General features: G+C 41.8%; 1 protein-coding gene across 1 annotated transcript in view; it reads right to left on the bottom strand.

Moving 5' to 3' along the window:
- Positions 1–21,983, bottom strand: part of UNC13C (unc-13 homolog C) — an 829,386-nt gene that overhangs the window by 284,266 nt on the left and 523,137 nt on the right. Inside the window, exon 18 of the mRNA XM_040342717.1 lies at positions 5,079–5,164. Within this exon, the coding sequence (XP_040198651.1) occupies positions 5,079–5,164 (86 nt within the window). The remainder of the gene's footprint in view (positions 1–5,078; positions 5,165–21,983) is intronic.

Here is a 21,983-nt window from a genome sequence, read left to right as displayed (position 1 = left end):
TCCCTGGAGAGGACGCAGAGGGAGAGGCTATCCCCGCTCAAGACCTACTACCGGTGAGTGTCACACATCCGAATTCTTTTCACATTCTCTTGGGGGGAAGGTTGAGACATTTTATCCACGCCTGGTCTGCGATTACGGCAGACGCCTGGATACTCAACACGGTGGCGGGATATCAGATAGAACTGTACTCCTTTCCAGAAATGAATGTGATGCCTCAACCCATCAGATTCTCAAACCAAAACTCAACACTCATAGACCTAGAACTTCAGGCCCTTCTTACCAAACAGGCCGTGATAGAGGTGGACCCTGTCTCTCCAGGGTTTCTCAGCAACCTCTTTCTATTTAGAAAAAAGGATGGCGGATTTCGCCCCGTTATAAATCTAAGGACCCTCAATCAGCATGTCGTCTACCGACACTTCAAGATGGAGGGGATCCATTATCTGAGAGACCTGTTACGCCCCAAGGACTGGTTGGTAAAGGTGGACTTGAAGGACGCCTACCTCACAGTCCCCATTCATCCTGCTTCCCAACACCTTCTACGCTTCCTTTGGAGAGACAGGCTGTGGCAATTCACTTGCCTCCCCTTCGGACTCTCCTCCGCCCCATGGTGCTTCACCAAGTTGCTGAAGCCGGTGGCGGCGGCCTTACGGAGCAGAGGCGTTCGGTTAATCATATACCTAGACGACCTCCTCATAATGGCCCGATCCTACCATCAGGCGACGATTCATGCCTCCTGGACCGTCAACTTGCTCCAGGGGCTAGGTTTCGTCATAAACCACGAGAAGTCCATCTTGATTCCTTCACAAGAGATGGAGTTTTTGGGGTTCTTAGTGGACACCAAACACTCTATACTTTGCTTACCCAAAGCCAAACTAGCTACTATCCGCAAGGAGATTCGTTCCGTATTGTACAAACGGCGAGTATCCTTACGCGGTTTGGCCCGATTGGTAGGACTTTTATCGGCCTCAATTCAGGCCATCTTCCCGGCACCTCTCCATTACCGAGCCCTTCAGAGGCTCAAAGCGCTCCACCTGCGACAGGGTCTTCGCTATGCAGACGAAGTGCCTCTGGATGCGGAAGCCGTAGTGGAGTTGCGTTGGTGGCTAAGTCATGCCATCGATTGGAACGGGAAGACCATTTTCAGCTCCAATCCGGATTACATTATAGAATCGGATGCGAGTCGGCACGGCTGGGGGGCTCGCTGCGGAACCTCCACCACAGGAGGGACCTGGTCCGCAGAGGAGTCTCTGCTACATATCAATGCGTTGGAACTCATGGCGGCCTTTTTCGCCCTCAGGAGTCTCCTTCCGAACGCCTCCAATTGTTGCGTATTACTGCGGATGGACAACGTAACCGCAGTCCAATACGTCAACCGCCTAGGAGGGTCCAGATCCAAGGCTCTGGCGAATCTAGCAAAGGAGTTTTGGCATTTCTGCCTTGGCGGAATACATTCCGGGCACCTCGAACTTGATCGCGGATTGGAATTCCAGATACCTCACAGATTCCAGCGATTGGCGGCTGGATCGGACGGTATTCCTTTCCCTGGTCCGGTTGTGGGGTCCCTTTTCCATGGACCTATTCGCATCCCGCCTCAATTGTCAACTTCCTCGCTTTTACAGCTGGAGGCCGGATCCCGAAGCCCTGGCAATAGATGCCCTTCGCCAGACCTGGCCACGAGGGACACACTATGCGTTCCCACCCTTCTCCATGATCCTCAGATTCCTCTTGCAGGTGGCAAACCTAGGGGTTTCAGTCGTGCTGGTCACTCCTTGGTGGCCAACACAACCGTGGTTTCCCCTTCTCCTGGGAATGACTGTCGATCTACCCAGGCTGCTTCCTCGTGTCCCCCACCTCCTTTCCAATCCTGCAGGAGAACCCCACCCTCTGGTCGTGGCTCACAACCTTCATCTCCTCGCTTGGCTGATTTCGGGGTGTCGGACGCGAATAGCGACCTTTCACGAACAGCTAGGGACCTCCTCGCCCTGGCCTGGGCCCCCAGGACTAGATCGGCATACCGATCGGCCTGGGGAACCTGGGTACGTTGGTGTGATCAACGGAAAATTGATCCCGTTCACGCACCTGTAGCAATGGTTGCTAACTATCTGGCGGATTCTTTTGCATCCGGGAGATCTTATAGCTCCATTAACGTGTATCGCTCTGCGATTTCGGCCTATCATTCCCCTGTAGACTCCCTTCCAGTGGGTAAACACCCCGTGGTGTGCCGTCTTTTGCGAGGCGTTAGGTTCCAACGCCCACCTCGCCCCAGATATCAGAGCACCTGGGACGTAACTAGAGTATTGAACATGTTTTCTATATGGGACGACAATGACGCTCTTTCGCTGAAACTGTTGTCCTTTAAACTTACGGTCCTTTTATGCCTTGTCTCCATCAAGCGCATATCCGACGTCAGAGCCCTGGACATATCCAGACGCCAATTCTCACCTCAAGGCGTTCAGTTCTCGGTAGTACGTAGAACAAAAACAGGGATACAATCTGTATTCTATCCTTTTTTCCCATCGCACCCACGCTTATGTGTGGTTCGCTGTTTGCAAGCTTATGAGTTACAGACGGCCCCGCTATGGTCCCCGTCTCTACCCCAACTCCTTATTTCCTACGTCGGCCCACACCTTCCGGTTTCCTCGGCCACTCTGGCCCGGTGGGTTAGATCCACCATGGACATGGCTGGGATTGACGTTACCCGATTTGGTGCCCACTCTTCCAGGGGTGCCATGGCTACCAAGGTAATCACCTCGGGAGGATCGCTTTCGGATCTTCTGAGAGCGGCGGACTGGTCTTCCGAAACCACCTTCCGCCAATTCTACTTTAGACCGGAGGAACACGTATCTATGTTGGTTCTGTGACTTTGTTATTAGTTAGACTTCTAGTTGTTATCACTGTATTTATATCCATGTATGACTTTGAACTTGCATAAGATATGAGCCTCCTGTCTGATATATAAATTGAGATTTTCCTAGCTTGTGACGGAAAATATTAGTTATATGAAGACAGGAGGCGAGTATCTTCCCTCCCGACCCAACCCTATCATGGTCTTTATTTTCATATTGTTCCAGGTTATTGATGACCGCAACACGCGAGCCACAGGCTGAGAAGTTTTCCGGAGGGATCTCCTTTGTTGTTCCCCGTTGGGACCTCTACCTACTCGACTCACCGAATCCAAATCGTTGATGGTCAGAAGACTAGTTGCAGTTGAAGTTGCGGTTTCAAGTCCTTAGCAGTTTCGCTCCAAGAAAGAGGAAGTGATTAAAGGGGCAGCCCCTTATATACTAGCAGAGTCCACGTGATTGGATGATATGCCCAAGGGGCTGCTGGGACTTGTAGTTTGTTTTAAAAGTTCTTTTGTTATTGAAATTCACTGAAGTTGTATTTCTGCTGTGGGCATTATTAAAGGAAAGATAATGCATAAGATACTCGCCTCCTGTCTTCATATAACTAATATTTTCCGTCACAAGCTAGGAAAATCTCAATTTATTTACTTATATACATTTAGGTGTGCTCTGTCGCAGTTCACACGATTCTGGTCACACTTGTTCATAACACATGTCTGTTTTTTGCTTCCTCCCCCCATCTTCTTCATCTTTTTTTTTTTTTGGGGGGGGAGCACCTGGTTGTGCCAGGTACCCACTTCCACTTCTGATCGGATAATCTAGGAAGTTCACCGAACCCCCCCTTTTAGGACATGTCACAGAGATTATACAAACAGTACAGTGCAGCCCGCAAATGTACAGTGGGAACAGTTAGCATAGTGACCCAAAGACTGGCGAAGAACCAGTCCTGGTCAGGACAGTGATTTGTCCCACCCTGGAAATCATCTTTTTGAATGACTGCCATATGACGGGAGGTTTAGAAACATAAAGGTGAGGACACATTGATCCAGGGAAAGTTTATTTTCAAGAGCTATTAACTGCGTGTGGATGCACACTCCCGCCGCGAACTCCATGACTTTGACCGTGGATCACGCAGATTTGATGTCCACGTGCATACCCGCGATCGTGTCACGGTGAGGAACAACGGGGAAACGCTGATGTAAACAAGCATTTCCCCAGTCTTCCTAGTGACAGGACAGTGATCACAGCTTCCTGTAATCGGAAGCTGTGATTACTGTCGTGTCACACACAGCTCATCCCCTCTACAGTTAGAAGCACTCCCTAGGGCACACTTAACCACTTCAGCGCCACCTAGTGGTCAACCCCTTCACTGCCAGTGTAATTTTCACAGTAATCAGTGCATGTTTATAGCACTGATCGCCATAAAAATTACAATGGTCCCAAAATTGTTTCAAAAGTGTCCGATGTGTTTGCCATAATGTCGCAGTCATGATAAAAATCGCAGATCACCACCATTACTAGGGAAAAAAAATGCCATAATTCTATCCCTTATTTTGTAGACACTATAACTTTTGGGCAGACCAATCAATATACGCTTATTGCGATTTTTTTCCCAAAAATATGTAGAAGAATACATATCGGCCTAAACTGAGGAAAAAAATGTTGTTTTATATATATATTTTTGGGGGATATTTATTATAGCAAAAATCAAAAAATATAGAATTTTTTTCAAAATTGTCGCTCTATTTTAGTTTATAGTGCAAAAAAAAAATAAGGTGATCAAATACCACCAAAAGAACGCTCTATTTGTGGGAAAAAATGGACATAAATTTTGTTTGGGAGCCATGTCGCACGATCGCGCAATTATCAATTATCAATTAAAGCGACGCTCTATAACAACTGAGGAGAGGGAGAAAACTCCAGCCCATACCCATGGTATAAAGCAAGCAGGAGAGGATGTGCCAATAGTGTAGTAGATAAAATAGTATTTTAATGATCACACACACATAAAAAATTGACTCTTACAATGTTCATAAAAAATCAGAGCATTTAGGGTAAAATTGCAGCACAGCTCTGTCTTACGGTTCCCTCCGATCCTTCCGATCTGCGGTGGCCTCTATATATTATTTACTTTAAACAGGAGTACTGGAAATAATGTTGACAGTATGTTCCACACATAAGTGTGTCAGTAGAATTATTATTGTATGATGACAAGCAGAGAACGAAGATTACCTTCTAATGCATACTTCATATCCTGAGCAAACAGGTTCCACGTCACATCTGCACTGACCTTGCCCATGTTCAGTTCCTGGGGGAACCTGCAAGAGACAGATTCTCATTAGTCTTTTCAAACAGGGATTAGATACAAACAATGGATAAGCATGAAGATGATTTATTAACAACTAGCGTGCAACAGTTCCCAAAAAGGTAACTGCTGGACATTTCTGGAGTTCATGACCTGCCTGTTTGACTACATGTAAAATTATCTATCTATCTATTATTTTACATTTGTGAATGTGAGTCACAAGACGATAAAGCTTTTGGATCTTTTAGACAATGCAAACACAGGTTTCAGCTGAGATGACATCAGTATAAGTGCAACATGTACAGCAATCATCAAGCCTCTTAAGACAACATTGAGTTCCAGCTTGAAGGTAGTGAACATAGATTATAAAAAAATGTCAGTTGTCACTTTAAACATGCTACTTACAAGTTTTAGGTCTCATGCGCACAGGATTTAAAAAAAAACACCACCTTTACAAACGTTTGACTTTTTTTTCAGTCTCCAAATGCACCTCTATGTTAGCCTGTGTCCATACACACATACGTGTTTACAGGCATAATAGAAGAGGAGCCTTTAGAGGCTGGAAAGAAAAAAAAATCCCTTCCCTGCATTTAGAAGAGGAGTGTTTGAGCAGAGAAAAGGCTTGACATGCCCAAATGCCTGTAAACTTGAATAAATGTGCCTAAATGTTAGGCGCATTTAGCCTTTGAGCATTCATTTATTCATGCCTAGAAAAAAAATAAAAAATTCTGGCCAATGGGACAAATTAATGCCCAAACGCAAGTTAAGTAGCAATAAAGCCTGCTGAAAGTGTGCCAATAGCTTGTTTAAATTGTCAGCACTCCATTTGAAGTGTCACTTAAAGCAGTATTAAAGAGGAAGCAAACTTCCTTTACTGACTTTTATTTAAAGGGAAGCCTATAATAAGTCTTACCTATAGGTCATTTATTTTCACATTTATTTAGCATTGTTCAAAATAATTTTTGCACATAGCGCTACTATTTTGTTCATTCAGAATTTTTTACATACTATTCATATTTTTTTAAGTAGCTGCTTTTTTTGGGGGGGGGGGGTTTCACATTGATTGGCACAGTGGGGTGGAAGAAGGTTGGAGGGCGCATATATTCTCCTTTTTTTCACTATTTGTTTATAGGTCAACAAGAGCAAGGGCCAAGGGCGAATTGGTAACCAGTCGCGGGCCACAATGAGCAGAGCGGGAGGATGACAGGTCCGTGTCCACAGACACATCCCACTCTACTCTATGGGCCCTTTGATCCAATCCAATATGCCCAGGTGGAAGGGGGCAGATACCTTTTTTTTTTTTTGGGGTAGGTGGGTGTAAACAGACACAAACCTGTTTACATCTGCTGCTCCATAGAGGTAAATAGTGAGTCCGATTGGGTCGGACTTATCATGTGAAAGGGGCCCAAGGCTACTTTCCCACTGATGTGCTGCGATTTTCCCAAGAAAGAGAACCTGTGGATTTCCTGTGGGTTAACTTCACTTTGCCGTATACTTCTATTATATCCAGCCGGTCTGGCACACTTTCTGAAAGCGCAACATTCCCGCAGGTAATAACAGAAGTCTATGGCTCAGTGCAGGTAACCGGCAGCTGCAATGCACCTGCGGATCAGTTTGAAAGCAGCCCAGTAACCACTGCAGAACAGATATACCCATATATACACTGTGATTTTAGTAGTAAACTTACCTTTAATAACAGTTTTCCATTCAGGCATCGCCGGCTGTTGCTGTCCCAGACAGAATGCACTTGGTATCACTCCACCTGTGACAAGAGTTGGCGCTATACAGGAAGCATCAATTTTTGTGGCTCTGCTCCGTAGCCACTTGCTTCCTCTACCAGCGACTTCATTCACAAAACTGCTGCTCTGGTATGGCAGGTCGGCAACCTATGATCTGGGCTTGCCAATCTGCCATCCCAGAGCAGGAGGTCGAGGGCCACATCAGAGGGCTCCACAGGCCGCATGTGGCCTCCGGGCCACTGGTTGGCACCCCTGCTATAGGTAGTGTTAAGATCTCCTAAAATGCACCATTTAGGAAATATTTAAATTACATGCAGCCAGTGACATCACTGGTACATGCACTCTGAAGGAACGGCCACCCGTGCCGTTCCTTCAGAGCCATGTGCCATGAACAGAGTTCACAGCCAGTCACAGAGCCAGAGCCCACAAACCCGGAAACAAGATGGGTGAAGATGGGATCCCTTGCAGCGCTGGCATTGCGGTGCTGGAACAGCTTAATTTTAAGGTAAGTTTCACATAATGTGCTACTATCCAACGCGGTGATGTAAAACACTACGACGTGCTGAGAAAAATGAATTTCAATGCTTCCGAGAATGCATCGACTTGATTCTGAGCATGTGTGGATTTTTGTCCGATGGATTTCCCCACAGACGAATAGTTTTTTTAACCATAAGAAATATTTAAAACAGGTTCTATTTTTTTTCACTGATGGATAAAAAAAGATGGGGCCTACACACGATAGGTTCGTCCGATGAAAACCATCCATCGGTCCGCTTTCATCAGACGAACCGATCGTGTGTGTACAGGGCTTAATTGTAAGTACTTTATGAAACAAAAGGTGTATATTAAAAAGGCCTACGATACACCACTCAGCACCAAAGGAAGTTGATACTGTTCATAAAAATGCCCAAATGGTACCCAGAAATGCAAATAATGTTAAGAACACCCAGTTATTTTGGCAAACAGAGATTAGATACTATCTAAGCAGCTGTTTAAAAAACATACAAAAATAAAATAATAGTATATAAAGAAACATCAACAGTCTAGAAACTGTATCAGTCAGATACTAAAAAACAGCGCTAAATGTTGAGCATTAGAGGCATGTGGCCAACCTCACAGTAAAGTCTTTAAGAACAGTGATGAACGATACAGTAGTTCAAAATAGTGTCCACAGGTGAGCCTAGAGATAGTCGCAGTGTGCACCTTCCACCGATCACTCAAATTTCACCACGTGATACACACTCCCCTCAGGGGGTTAAACTTACCAGAACTAAAAAATAAACCAGCCTCTAATGTTGCGTACACACAATCGGAATCGAATATTCCTATCGTGTGTAGCCCCATCAGAGTTTTTTCATCGAAAATTCTGATGAATTCCATCGGAATTTAGATATAGAACATGTTCTATTTTTTCGGAATTCCGATGTGATTTCGTCATATCCGACTTCAGCAGAGGGCGTCCCTGTGAAGTTGGCCACATGCCACTATTGCTCAACATTTAGCGCTGTTTTTTATTATCTTACTGATACAGTTTCTGAATTGTTTATTTTTTTTATATATATATATATATATATATATATATATATTGTTGGACTTTTTTAAGTGTATTATATACAATATATACAATTGGTTATACTTATGATAATTCACTATCATTTTTCTAAATGTTGTTTGATAGCCCAGACGGCTAATATTTAGGAGGTTCATATGTGAGTGGGCAGAGGGAGCAGTTACTATTATTATACATTAATCACTTGTGGCACAGTGATTTATGTCTTGTGGGCAAAACAATTTGACATACAGATACAATTTCTATAGCATATTGCCTAGAAATATAAGAATTTTATAACTGCAGCATCTAAAAACACATCATTTTTCATAGCATCCTTAGATGTATATTTAAATAATATCGTTTTTGACTTTGCATTAGCTTCTTATAGATCCCTGCACAATAGGATTCAGACTGGGAGAAGAAGCTAAAACACTGTACAACTGGGTAACAGGAGGGGAGAGCACAGAGTTGACCTCATCATTTTTCTGCCCCTTCTTCACTATCCCATCACAGGCTTAGTAGTCCATGAATGAGCTGTCTTACTTAAACTGCAGCAGAGAAAAAAAGGAGGTCAGATCCTGGCAGTGCCATCTGAAAGGGATAGTCGGTAGAGAACACTAGCTGAATTAAATGACCAGCTTGTAAGACAGATCAGATTTTATATTTGAACTATACTGTGAATTTGGGCATTTGCCTTCACTTCCACTTAAAGTAATTCTGAATACAGCTGTACTTTAAATTACTCCATCTATAAAGGGTATCAAATAGAATAATTGATGGGTGATCACCTAGCACCACATCCCCAACTTACAAATTCTTTTAGGCCAATTTCGCTCTGCTGCATTGTAGTCTGGCTGCAGCCTGGGTGTATCTGCATTTTTCATGCATTTTAGCCCGTGCCATAGCTGACTGTTTGTGGCCAGGACCCAGATTTTTTGTGTTAAGCAGATTAGTGCTCCTCCATCTTCTGTTTCTATTGTACCGGTATATTTTTGAGGGGCAAACAATGCATCCGCACAACTCCCCCCCCAGTGGATCGGTCAGTTGGGTCCCCCACCCCATCTATGTCGCTTCCCTCTAGGCGACGGCTTCCCCTTTGTCTCCCCCTTGGCATTACTTCGGCCATGCATCTCCTCCCTCCTCCTCCTAGGCCAATAGAAACGCTTCTCTTTTTGGCCAATCGGGAAACCCACTGGTCAGGAGGAGAATCAGTATGAAAATAGTGAATATTCATTTGGTATTGTCACACAACTGGGAGGGCTTGGGTGTGGTGCTCTGCACCCCATGCCCACCATTTTTTGAAGCCTATTAGAGCCTCTGGCTCTTATCACATGCTTAAAAAAAAAAGCATTGGAATCTATGCGTCCAGCATTCTGCATGTTAGGGGGGTGGCACCCCTGTGCCCTGCATTACGGGCCATCACTGCTTGCACTATATTAACAACATTGAAGCAACACAGTTACAAATGTTATTTCTCTTATCTTATCTTCTGATTTTCTAATAAGGCTTTCTGCAAAATTGTGGAGCAAAAACAGGTCAGGCACTGATGTTGGAAGAGAAAACTTGCCTCACAACGAGCATTCCAACTCATCCTAAAAGTGTTCAGTAGCCTTGAGGTCAAGGCTTTCTGCAGGAAACTCATGTTCCTCAATAACAAACTCATCAAACCATATTTTTGAACCTAGCTTTGTGAAAGACACAATCTTGCTGGAACAAAAAAATGCCTTTCTTAGGCTATTTCCACAAGGTTAGAATCCCACAATTGTCCAAAATGTCCCTGTATGCTGTAACATTCTTGACTATATACGCCTGAACTCATTAATTCGGAGCAGTGTGTCCACATATTTTTGGCCATGTAGTCTACATATGCTATAAGGAAAGAAAAGCGTCTTCCTAGGGCTATTGGAAATAACATTTACAGATGAGGTTTGATGGTTTTGGTATCTAGTTACCTAGTAAACAACTGAGTCGAAGCAATTTGTTCTGGTTAACATCATACATCCTATATTAAAGAGTAAAAAAAGAATACCATCTGGGTGATCAATGTACATTGCAAGGATTTTATCAAATGTTGTTGCATATTCCTGCCTGTTTTTGCTATGAAGAAAAATATGTCTGTTTTATTATGTCATTGAGCAGAGTGAATCTGAATGCAATTGATTTTTTTCATTACTAATCAGCTGATGCACTTGCAGTGTTCTAATAAGGAAAGTTGCAAGGCCTGCATTTCTTTAGAAATAATAAACCCTTTGGGAGTATCTCACTAAAATTGAAAATTTGGTTACAGAGGATACCTAAATCTGACTTGTATCTTAGTGCAGATGTCTGGAAAAATCAGAGAGCCAATCACAAAAAACAGGAAATTACATTCCTGGGGAAGTGTGTACAGAAGGCCTATAGTTTTCCATATTGCATTGAATTTTACACAACACTACAGAGCTGCAGATTGGAAATGTCATTTTTAACTGCTTGCAAAATGTATCACTTAGATATACAGTGGCAAGGCGGCTCTTCTGCGCTGGATCACAAACCTAGTACATGATCCAGCACTTCTGGGGTGGGGGTGTCCCGGTGCACTGGCCAGCTCCCTCTGTGATTATACACAGTGGGAGTTGATCGACAGGTACCACAGACTCAATGTCCGCCAGCACCCGGCGATCATTCGTTACACAGGCAGCACAATGATCTGCCTATGTAAACAAGGCAGATTGACGTTCTGTCAGTAGTGAAGGCATTGATACCGTGTTTCTGCAAACACAGGCTAGGCACACATTTAACCCTTTGATCGCCCCTGATGTCAATAACCTTCCCAGCCAGTGTCATTAGTATAGTGATAGCGCATATTTTTAGCACTGATCAATGTATTAGTGTCACTGGTCCCAAAAAAAGTGCCAAAAGTGTCAGTCAGTCCCGCTATAAGTCACTGATCGCTGCCATTACTAGTAAAAAAATAAAAATATAAATATCCCATAGTTTGTAGACGCAATAACTTTTTCACAAACCAATATACCAATATACACTTATTGTTTTTTTTTTTTTTTTTTTACTAGAAAATATGTAGTAGAATACATATTGGCCTAAATTGATGAAGAAATTCGATATTTTCAATTTTTTGGATGTGTTTTATAGCAGAAAGCAACAAATAAAAACCGCAGAGGTGATAAAATACTACCAAAAGAAAACTCTATTTGTGGGGAAAAAAGGACATAAATTGCATTTGGGTACAGTGTCTCATGACCGCGCAATAGTCAGTTAAAATAACACAGTACCGTATTGCAAAAAAAGACCTGGTCATGAAGGGGGGTAAATCATTTGGCGGTCAAGTGGTTAATAACATTCAATTACAGTATGTCTTGTGTAGTATTTTTATGTGTATTATTTTTTTTATCATTTTATATTTTTCCCACGAAAGGGGAGTTACCCTTTAATCATCATCTATACGTTGAGGGGGATAAGGAGATAATGAAGTTAATTAAATGGAAATGGAACAACATAAATCAAACATAATAAATAAATGTGGGGAAGCAGTGCAGTGTACAGCTAGTTAATTAATGTAGTGGGAGCCTACAGGCTTAGCAGAAGACTTGCTCACAGCTGGAAATGTTTGCTATCAATACAAAATTATTTTCTCAGCATGGAAAAAGTAGCGTTCGAGAATAAAACTTCTGAAACCACAAAAAAGACACCTGCAAACTTTCATCACATTGCTAGATGGTTTGAAAGATAACTGCCAGTCTGGCATTTTGGGTCAATAACCACTCTCTGATAAAAGTCACAAGTTCATTTCAATATCTGTTTATTAGGCAGATCGCTGAAACTGCAGAATATTGAAAAGCTATTAAAAATAACATCTTTATTCCTTCTGCAACGTGATGTGAAAGAAACATTTTTTACTTGTCATGTCGGTGGTAAATCAGGAGATCACGTAAGTATCTTTGTTATAAAAATAGTACCATTAGAATAATTACTGGGACAGGGGAGAAGGAGAAAAGCTTGCTCTTGCCTGTAGTAGGCTTACAGTGCATTGCAAATGTATTCACCCCCCTATTTTGTTACATTACAGCCTTTAGTTCAATGTTTTTTTTCTTCATCTGAATGATACGTGATGGATCAGAACACAATAGTCTAAGTTGGTGAAGTAAAATTTGAAAAATATATACATAAAACATTTTTTTTCCAGAAATAAATAATATATAATTGGCATGTGCGTATGTATGAAGCCCATAAAAAGCTCTGGTGCAACCAATTACCTTCAGAGGTCACATAATTAGTGAAATTATATCCACCTGTGTGCAATCTAAGTGTCATATGATCTGTCTGATCTGTTTTTGAAAGACCCCAGAAGATGCAATACCTAAGCAAGAGGCACCACTAACCAAACACTGCCATGAAGACCAAGGAACTCTCCAAACAAGTAAGGAACAATGTTGTCGAGAAGTAAAAGTCAGGGTTAGGTTATAAAAAAGTATCCACATTTTGATGATCCCTAGGAGAACCATCAAATCTATCATAACCAAATGGAAAGAACATGGCACAACAGCAAACCTGCCAAAAGACACCAAAACTCATGGACCGGGCAAGGAGGGCATTAATCAGAGAATCAGCACAGAGACCTAAGGTAACCCTGGAGGAGCTGCAGAGTTCCACAGCAGAGACTGGAGTATCTGTACATAGGACAGCAATAAGCCGTGCGCTCCATAGAGTTGGACTTTATGGCAGAGCGGCCAGTAGAAAGCCATTACTTTTAGCAAAAAACTAAATGGCACGTTTTGAGTTTGCGAAAAGGCATGCGGGAGACTCCCAAAATGTATGGAGGAAGGTACTCTGGTCTGATGAGACTAAAATTTTACTTTTTGGCAATCAAAGAAAATTCTTTGTCTGGCTCAAACCCAACACATCACATCACCCGAAGAACACCATGGTGGTGGCAGCATTATGCTGTGGGGATGTTTTTAAGTAGTCAAGACCAGTAAACTGGTCAGAGTTGAGGAAAGGATGTATGGTGCTAAATACAGGGATATTCTTGAGCAAAACCTGTACCACTGTGTGATTTGAGGCTAGGATGGAGGTTCACCTTCCAGCAGGACATTGAACCTAAACACACTGCTAAAGCAACACTCGAGTGGTTTAAGGGGAAACATGTAAATGTGTTGGAATGACCTAGTCAAAGACCAGACCTCAATCCAATAGAAAATCTGTGGTCAGACTTAAAGATTGCTGTTCACAAGCGCAAACCATCCTTGAAGGAGCTGGAGCAGTTTTGCAAGGAGGGATGGGCAAATATCCCAGTGGTAGGCTGTGGCAAGCTCATAGAGACTTATTCAAAGCGACTTGGAGCTGTGATGGCCGCAAAAGGTGGCTCTACAAAGTATTGACTTTAGGAGGTGAATAGTTATGCACATTGACTTTTTCTGTTATTTTGTCCTTTTTGTTGTTTGCTTCACAATAAAAACTAAAAAAACATCTTCAAAGTTGTGGACATGTTCTGTAAATTAAATGATGCAAATCCTCAAACAATCCATGTGAATTCCAGGTTGTAAGGCAACAAGACACAAAAAATGCCAAGGGGGGGTGAATACATTTGCAAGGCACTGTATGATTGCATTCCCGAAGCATACACCTCTTAGGTGCAAAAGATACTGTTGGTATATGATGAGACTTTCCAGAAATGTATTCATATAAACTTGTAAAGTTACTAAACCAAAGATCTGTTAGGATTATTATCATTTACGTATTAGGAGATAGCAGGATGATTACAACAGTGAAACTTAACAGTTATCTATAACACCTTTTTTTTCTTCCCTTTGACACCCAAAAATAATCTCTAAAAGAATATGATGATTGAGAAAAGAGATATAAATTGATTCAGACTACTAAACTCAAAAGCCTTTACTATATTTGGAACTTCATGACAAAAACTTAGTAATTAAAGGGTAACTCCACTTTCGCGGGGGAAAAAAATAGCAAATAAAGAAAAAATAACATAGCGCATATGATTGTGACACTAATTATTAACACATGACCCCTGATGAAATCACGTGTTAGTGACGCCACGCGTAGGGACGGAAAGGTACTCAGACTGACGTAGGCTAACAAGCTTATCGCTCGAGGAGATAAGTTTACTGTTGTTTTTATGCTATGTGAGTACCCTCATTTTTAATAATAAACTACCTATTGGTACTACACTATCCGGAACCCCCTTTCTTTTTTAATATCCTCCTTGCTTCCACTGAGAGACAAAGACAAGTACAGACCCATATTGGTCCAGGAACACAAAGGAGAAACAGCCATTACAAGTGTATATAGATATGCGGTTGTCTCATTACCGCAAGGTAAGAGGCCACTTCCACTAGTGTGTGTTTCTGCACAAAGAAGAGACTTGTATCTCTCCAGCACTTTTTGTTATCTGCACATTGGAATGCTCATTTTCACAGAGAAGAAAATAATTCATTGCAGTCTGTTTACTGTTTGATTGCATTTTGCACACTTTGGACTAGATTGGACTCTATATAAAAGAATTGCAGCTGATATAAGTTTTGATTTGAGTCCGTTCTGCAAACTTATTGCATTTTGCACAGCTCATTTGCACTTTGCACAGGAAGTTCCTTTTGTTGATTTTGCACTTTTATCTTGCAATTTTGCACAGCTTATTTTTGTACACAGGTTATATCAAGCTTAATTTTTTAAAGTGTTATTAGTGATTTATCTACGCACACTGCACTTTGATACTACTACCTTACAGTTTATATTTGCAAATAGTATATTTTGAAGTTCTATCTTGGCGTATTAGCATCTAAGCACTCTTGCACTTTTGATATTAGTCATATTATATACAGTGTATTTATATATGTACGTACGGCTTGAAGCAGTACATTATTCCACTAGGAACAGCGCAGCACCAACCCCCACTTTATCTTGTGTTTCAATATGCTAGGATAGCCAAAACAGTAACAGCTTCGGGGGGGGGGGGGGGGGGGGCAGTTGGTTTCCATAATCCTGAATGAAACAACAACCAATCATGGAAACCATACTACCAACATCAGTGTCTTGCACCATTTAATCCACATTAACACATCCCTGGCACTGTCAAGTTTTAAGCTCTGATCATAGACATAGGTGGATGTCTGAGTGAGGGCTGGAAAATAGCCATGGATGTGTGTGGATAATGCTGGCACCAAGTAGGATATTTAAACTGAGCTGCTGCACATGATCAGTGCTGGTATACGGCATTCACTGTGAAATCTGTTATCTTCATGTGTCTGACTACCTGTTAACAATTAGGCTGCCTTAAATACTCCTGAACTGATCTTATCCCTGGAATACGCTTCTGTCTACTCCATTTTCCTGATCTGCATATCTCCAGCTTGAACCCTGACTTCGCCTTGCTTACATGTTCACACCTGATCTGACCACCAGTAACCAACCCAGCTTGCTTGACTCTGCTAGTAATCTGCCTACTGCTCAGCCAGTTACTGCTGAACCTCTGCCCGCTGTCCAACCAGTTACTGCTTAAAATCTTTCTGCTATTCAGCAAGTTCCTGCTGAACCTCTGCCTGTTGTCCAGAAAGTCCCTGCTGATTACCTACCTGTTGCCAGCCAGTGTTCACTTATCCTCTATACATTGCATGGCTAAATGTGTGGACACACAGGCTAACTATCTAACTAGAGTTTGCCAGGAAGGGAGGGGGGTGAGTCATAAAAAGGCCAATCAGAGCTGCAGAGCTGGAGGCGTGCCTATGTGTGTCTGTGTAAATCACAAAGTGAACAGGCAGCAGCCTCAGCTGCCCACAGTTAAAATGATTGCAGTCAGACTCAGTGAGATTTCTGCAGCATATATGGCAAGTACAGAATCACAGTATATATAAAATAATATGCAGTGGTTGTAGGGAAGCTTCAGAATGGCAAACAAATGTTTTATTACAAATTATGTGACTGCAGACTGCAGTTCCTCTAAGTTGAATAATGCCTTGCTACAGGTGTGGGCCATTTATAAAGTTACATACCTTCCTAAGCCTGACTAGAATACTTCCAGGACTTCGCTAGGACATTGCTAAGTGAAGCCTAGTTATTACTGCTCACCTCCACAGGAGTGAACTTTTTCTCTGATGCAAACCTCCTCACACGCTCTTTCTCTCCCTTAATGCAGTAGCTCTGAACTCAGCGTTTGAGAGCTGCTCTCCTGACAGGGGGGGTTTGTGCTCATAGTTTATCAGTGCAGCCCCCCCTCATATCACTGCACAGGACCAGCAGCATGCCGCCCAGGACCACCAGGGATGGGCATCCACACTGGACCACCAGGTATGCCCCTTAGACCACTAGGGAATGCCAATCGGTGCCAAGGCAGCTGTCAACCAGTGTCCATGTCATTGCCCATTAGTGCCCATCAGTGCCATGTATCAATGCCCATTAGTGCCCAGCAGTGCCACCTATCAGTGCCCATCAGTGCCCGGCAGTGCCGCCTATCAATGCCACCCATAAGTACCCACCATTGCAGCCTTTCAGTGCCCATCAGTGTCACCTATCAGTGCCAATAAGTGCCCACCAGTGCCACCCATGAGTGCCCATCAGTGCTGCCTATCAATGCCCATCAGTGCTGCATATCAGCGCCACCCAACAGTGCCACCTACCAGTGCCGATCAGTGCTGCATATCAGTGCCCATCATCAGTGCCACCTCATTGGCACCGCCTCATCAGTGCTGCCTTATCAGTGCCCATCAATAAAGGAGAAAACTTACTTTTTTACCAAATTTTATAACAAAAAAAAATAAAAACTTTAATTTTTTTCAAAATTTTCGGGTCTTTTTTTTATTTGTATAGCAAAAAATTAAAAACTCCAGAGGCCATCAAATACCTCCAAAAGAAAGCTCTATTTGTGGGAACAAAATTATAAAAATTCTGTTTGGGTACAGTGTAGCATGACCGCGCAATTGTCATTTAAACAGCGACAGCTCAGAAAGCTGAAAATTGGCTTGGGCAGGAAGTGGCGTAAGTGCCTGGTATGTAAGTGGTTAACATTGTTTGCACACAATAAAATATCGTATTGAAAATTCTTATTTAAGAACTTGACCCAAGCTAATCAGAATAACATAACATCTTATATAAATAGATAATTGTCACAATGACATTTGTTGAATACTTGGCAGATATTGGCACATCTTGATGATTGGCCCTTTTTTAAAGAAAAATCTTCATACCAGACTGTGCTACCCTCTATTTTGAATGCTTTAATCCCCTCTCACCAAAATCCATATGGTTAAATTAGACCCAGATTAATTTTCCACAGAGGGAAGAATCTTAGAAACCTGTCATGTCCGTGCAAATTACCCACAAGTGCATAAAAAGCAGGATGATTTAGAGCAGGGGTGTCAAACTCAATTCCAGCGTGGGCCGCATCAGCATTATGATTGCCCTCAAAAGGGTCGGTTGTATCTGTAATATTAGATGTCCAGCACATCCCCTCCCCATACATTAGATGTCAAGAGCCACCCCACCATCAGAAGTTGAGTCCCCCACTCTCCCTTACACACTCTCCCTTACATCACAGTGCACCCTCTTTCCTTATGCTGCTGCTGGGAAGAAGATGGATGCATTGCTTGAAAGCAGAAAGTAAGGGTCTGGAGGTGGACTAGGGAAGGGGTGGAGCTCTCCTGCAGCTGCAGGAGAAGTGCGAAGGCCACATGAAATGGCCTGGAGGGCAAGATTCGGCCCGCGGGCCTTGTGTTTGACACCTGTGATTTAGAGGGTTACTCCACTTTCATTAAGAAAAAATAATATAGCATATTCAATTGCGACACAAGTCATATTGTAATTGAATATTATTAAAAATTACCTTTCCTTTTCAATCTGCAGCACTGTCATTTTCCAAAATGCAATGCAATATGGCTACCTGGAGATGTTCTGTACACAAAATGTGTACAGAACGCCCCCAAGAAACATAATTTCCTGTTTGCGTGATTGGTTTACTGATTTTCCTAGAAGTCTGCACTAAAGTACAAGTCAGATTTCAGGCATTCCCTGCAACAATTTTTTTTTTTTAAGAGATACTTCCAATAGGAAATTATATCTAAAGGGATGCAGACCCTGCCATTTTCCTCATTAGACCACTGCAGGTGCTGCAGCTGATTAATAATGTAACTACTCCCATTAGATTTATTAACAACATGGATACAGACAAACACACAGGGATTTCTTCAGAATAACAAAAGGAAGGAAGCTGCAACAAAGTTTATTAAAATCAAATGTACATTGAACACCCAGAGAGGAATATTTTTTTCTAAACAAAATAGGAGTTACTCTGTAAAGCTTAAGTTTAATCACTATTTTTTATCAGCACGAAGAACAGTCCATACATTCAATAAGACATGCCCCATGTGGTAGTGGCTGATGACTGATGTGGTAGTTGAAATCTTCAGTCCTCTGCCCTCCCCTCCCTTTCCCATACATGTACAGCCGCTGGACCTGTTATAATTACTTTCCAAGAATGTTGACTATGCCTGTCCTTTCCACTCCCTGCTCCATTCACAGAAGCTGTACTATAGATTCCATAAATGAAAAGTACTTAATACATGGAGGAAGCAAACCTTTCATTCGTCCTCCTGTCCACTTTTTATTGCTGGAAAATACAGCACAGTGCCTTGACAAGTGCCTATGACAGTTCCAGGAACTATATTAGCTCCCGCAGCAACAGACAATTACTTCTGTGGGGTATGGAATAAAGGATTGAAGATTTCAACTAAGAGAGCAGCCACCAGTGGAAAGAAACACTTCTGATTGAATTTAAGTACCTTCCCTTGTGCTAATAATAAAAAAAAAAAAGAAATGAACTAAACTTAGATTTTAAATGCTACAAGAAAAAGTGCCTCTGCTGCATGACCATGAACAGATCCGATCTATACAAACTCTTCAATCAGTCTTGACCCAGCAAAACTTTCAATACTGTGCTTCAGGGGAATATTATTTACATATAGACTATGTAGACATAAAGAGCCACACTTTCAGAAACAGACTCAACAAGTATCACTTCAACATTAAAGCAGGCTACAAGGACCACAGCATGTCCTGTCACTTTGCAATTATCTATGACAAAGATGCCACTCAATTGTGGGTGCCTTAATCAATTCTATACACTTCAAAAAGAGGCTTTCTGGATGTATCAACTCAACACTCTTACTCCAGATTGTCTGAATGAGACCATCAAGATCTTTTGATTCATTTTTTGTTACAGTAAGAGAGTTTCATTATGGGCTTAAAACATAATTTATATCAGTTGAGATACCTTTATTATGCATCCATTTTAAAAAAAATCTTTCTTTTTTTTCCCTGTTTCTGTTTTTCGAAAAAAAAAATTATTTTCATTATAGGTACCATTAATACTATTATTATTGTTATTTTCATTATTATTAATATTATTGTTGCCACTTTCATTATATAATTCATGTTATATCCTCTTTGTTTATACAATTTGTGTCCTCCTCAGCCATCACCCCATCTGTAACACTACAACAATATTTTCTATATACTGTAATTATGGTCATATTCCATATAATCTGCTCTTTCTCATTATTATCCCAAATCACTATTTTTGATTCTGTATTTCACACTCTTTGATTAAAGTCACTTCAGGTCCCCCTTTGACTCCCAACAATTGTCCCAATGTCATAGCTAGATTCATACTTGGAGGCATCATGGCTAAAAGCCTTTCTCATGATTCTAACACTAATGCCCTGTACGCACTATCGGTCAATCCGATGAGAACGGTCTGATGGATTTTTGCCTACACACCATCGGTTAAAAAACCGATCGTGTCAGAACGCGGTCACGTAAACCACGTACGACGGCACTATAAAGGGGACGTTCAAATCCAATGGCGCCACCCTTGGGGCTGCTTTAGCTGATTTTGTGTTAGTAAAAGACGATTTGCGCTTTTCTGTATGTTACAGGGTGATGAATGTGCTATCTCGATAACGAACGCTAGTTTTACCAGAACGAGCGCTCCCGTCCCCTAATTTAGTCTGAGCATGCGTGGATTTTTAACCGATGGACGTGCCTACAAACGATCGTTTTTTTCTATCGGTTAGGTATCCATTGGTTAATTTTAAAACAAGTTTCACATTTTTTAACCGATGGGGCCTACACACGATCGGTCTGGTCTGATGAAAACAGTCAATCAGACCGTTCTCATCGGATTGACTGATCGTGTGTACGCGGCATTAGTCCATGTTGTATTTTGGTTTCGACGAAATTGTGATAAACTGTACTAGCCATCTATATTTATTTTTTTATTTTGCTCCTCAAAATAAATGTTTTTTTTATAAATTATATTTGATATTTTGGAAATTTACTCTGCACCTAAAAAGTCCCAATCTTCATCTCTCTCCATTTACTAAATTCAGGGATGTGGTGCTAAAACTAATTTGAACGGTTTGTGACCATAAAAAAAAAAAATTGATTCTAACACTGTCACTGTTCATCATCTTGTCCTGTTCTATTTTCCTGATAGCAATTGGTTTCTTCACCTGGTGCAATGGTCATTAGTGCAGATACCTCCTTAATCTGCCCCCTCCCTGCCTGTTACTGTTCCTGTTACCCAGCATAATTAAACACAACCACCTCACATATTGGCTGTTGTCAGCTGGCTATGGTGTACAATTTCTCGTATACTCACCTAACACTATGCCATTTTGTGTCTACTGTTATAATGCACTTTTCTTTAGGAGGTATTTATTTCTCCTTTACAATAGTTACTACTCCTTTGTCTGCCACCAGAAAGATGTATGTTTATTCCCAGTGCACATAACTCCAGTCTATTTCATTCCTTTTCTTTGAGACATCTACATGCAAATTTATTTTTACCAGAACTTTTGTTGCCTTGCAATAGTCCAGTATGTGCTTCTATTGCAGCTTGTATCAAAGGTGCAGAACAAATTCATTACAGCACTAATGAGACTAAATGCAAACTAACATTGAAGTAATCGGTTTTTGGATAGTATCTCTTTATTGTGGGCTAACTACCGCTAATTGAGCTTTATGTGGATTATGCTAACATCATAAACATATTCTATACCTCCAACTGACCTCACTCCATTTTCAGGGAATACGTTATTTATTATATTGTATGGGGTTTGTATTGTTTACTATTGTTGTAGTTTTGTTATGAGCAGGGATTTTTTTTTCAGAGAATAGGTGCAGGAACTCTCTTTCCTCCATGCCCTACCCACCTCTAAGCACTGTCTCTTGGTTCCATCCCCTACCTATCTCCCAGCACTGCCCCAACTATCATTTTGTGGTGCTAAATACTTTATATAGAATTTGTACTTGACAGGAAAAGCAGTAACACAGATCCCCTGGAGCCAGCAACAACAAATCCTCCCAAGCAACACTAGATCCCCACACAACAATAGACTCCCCCAGCAACACTGGACTCCACCCCAACAACAATAGGTTCCCTGAGCAACAATAACCCCCCCCCCCCCACACACACACACAGAAATAATGGACCACCCACAACAAAATACTACCCACAGCAATACAAGACCCTCCAA

Source organism: Rana temporaria, chromosome 3, assembly GCF_905171775.1.
Source record: "Rana temporaria chromosome 3, aRanTem1.1, whole genome shotgun sequence".
NCBI classification, from domain to species: domain Eukaryota; kingdom Metazoa; phylum Chordata; class Amphibia; order Anura; family Ranidae; genus Rana; species Rana temporaria.
Note: the sequence above shows the minus strand (reverse complement) of the source record. Positions and strands in the feature narration are given on the sequence as shown.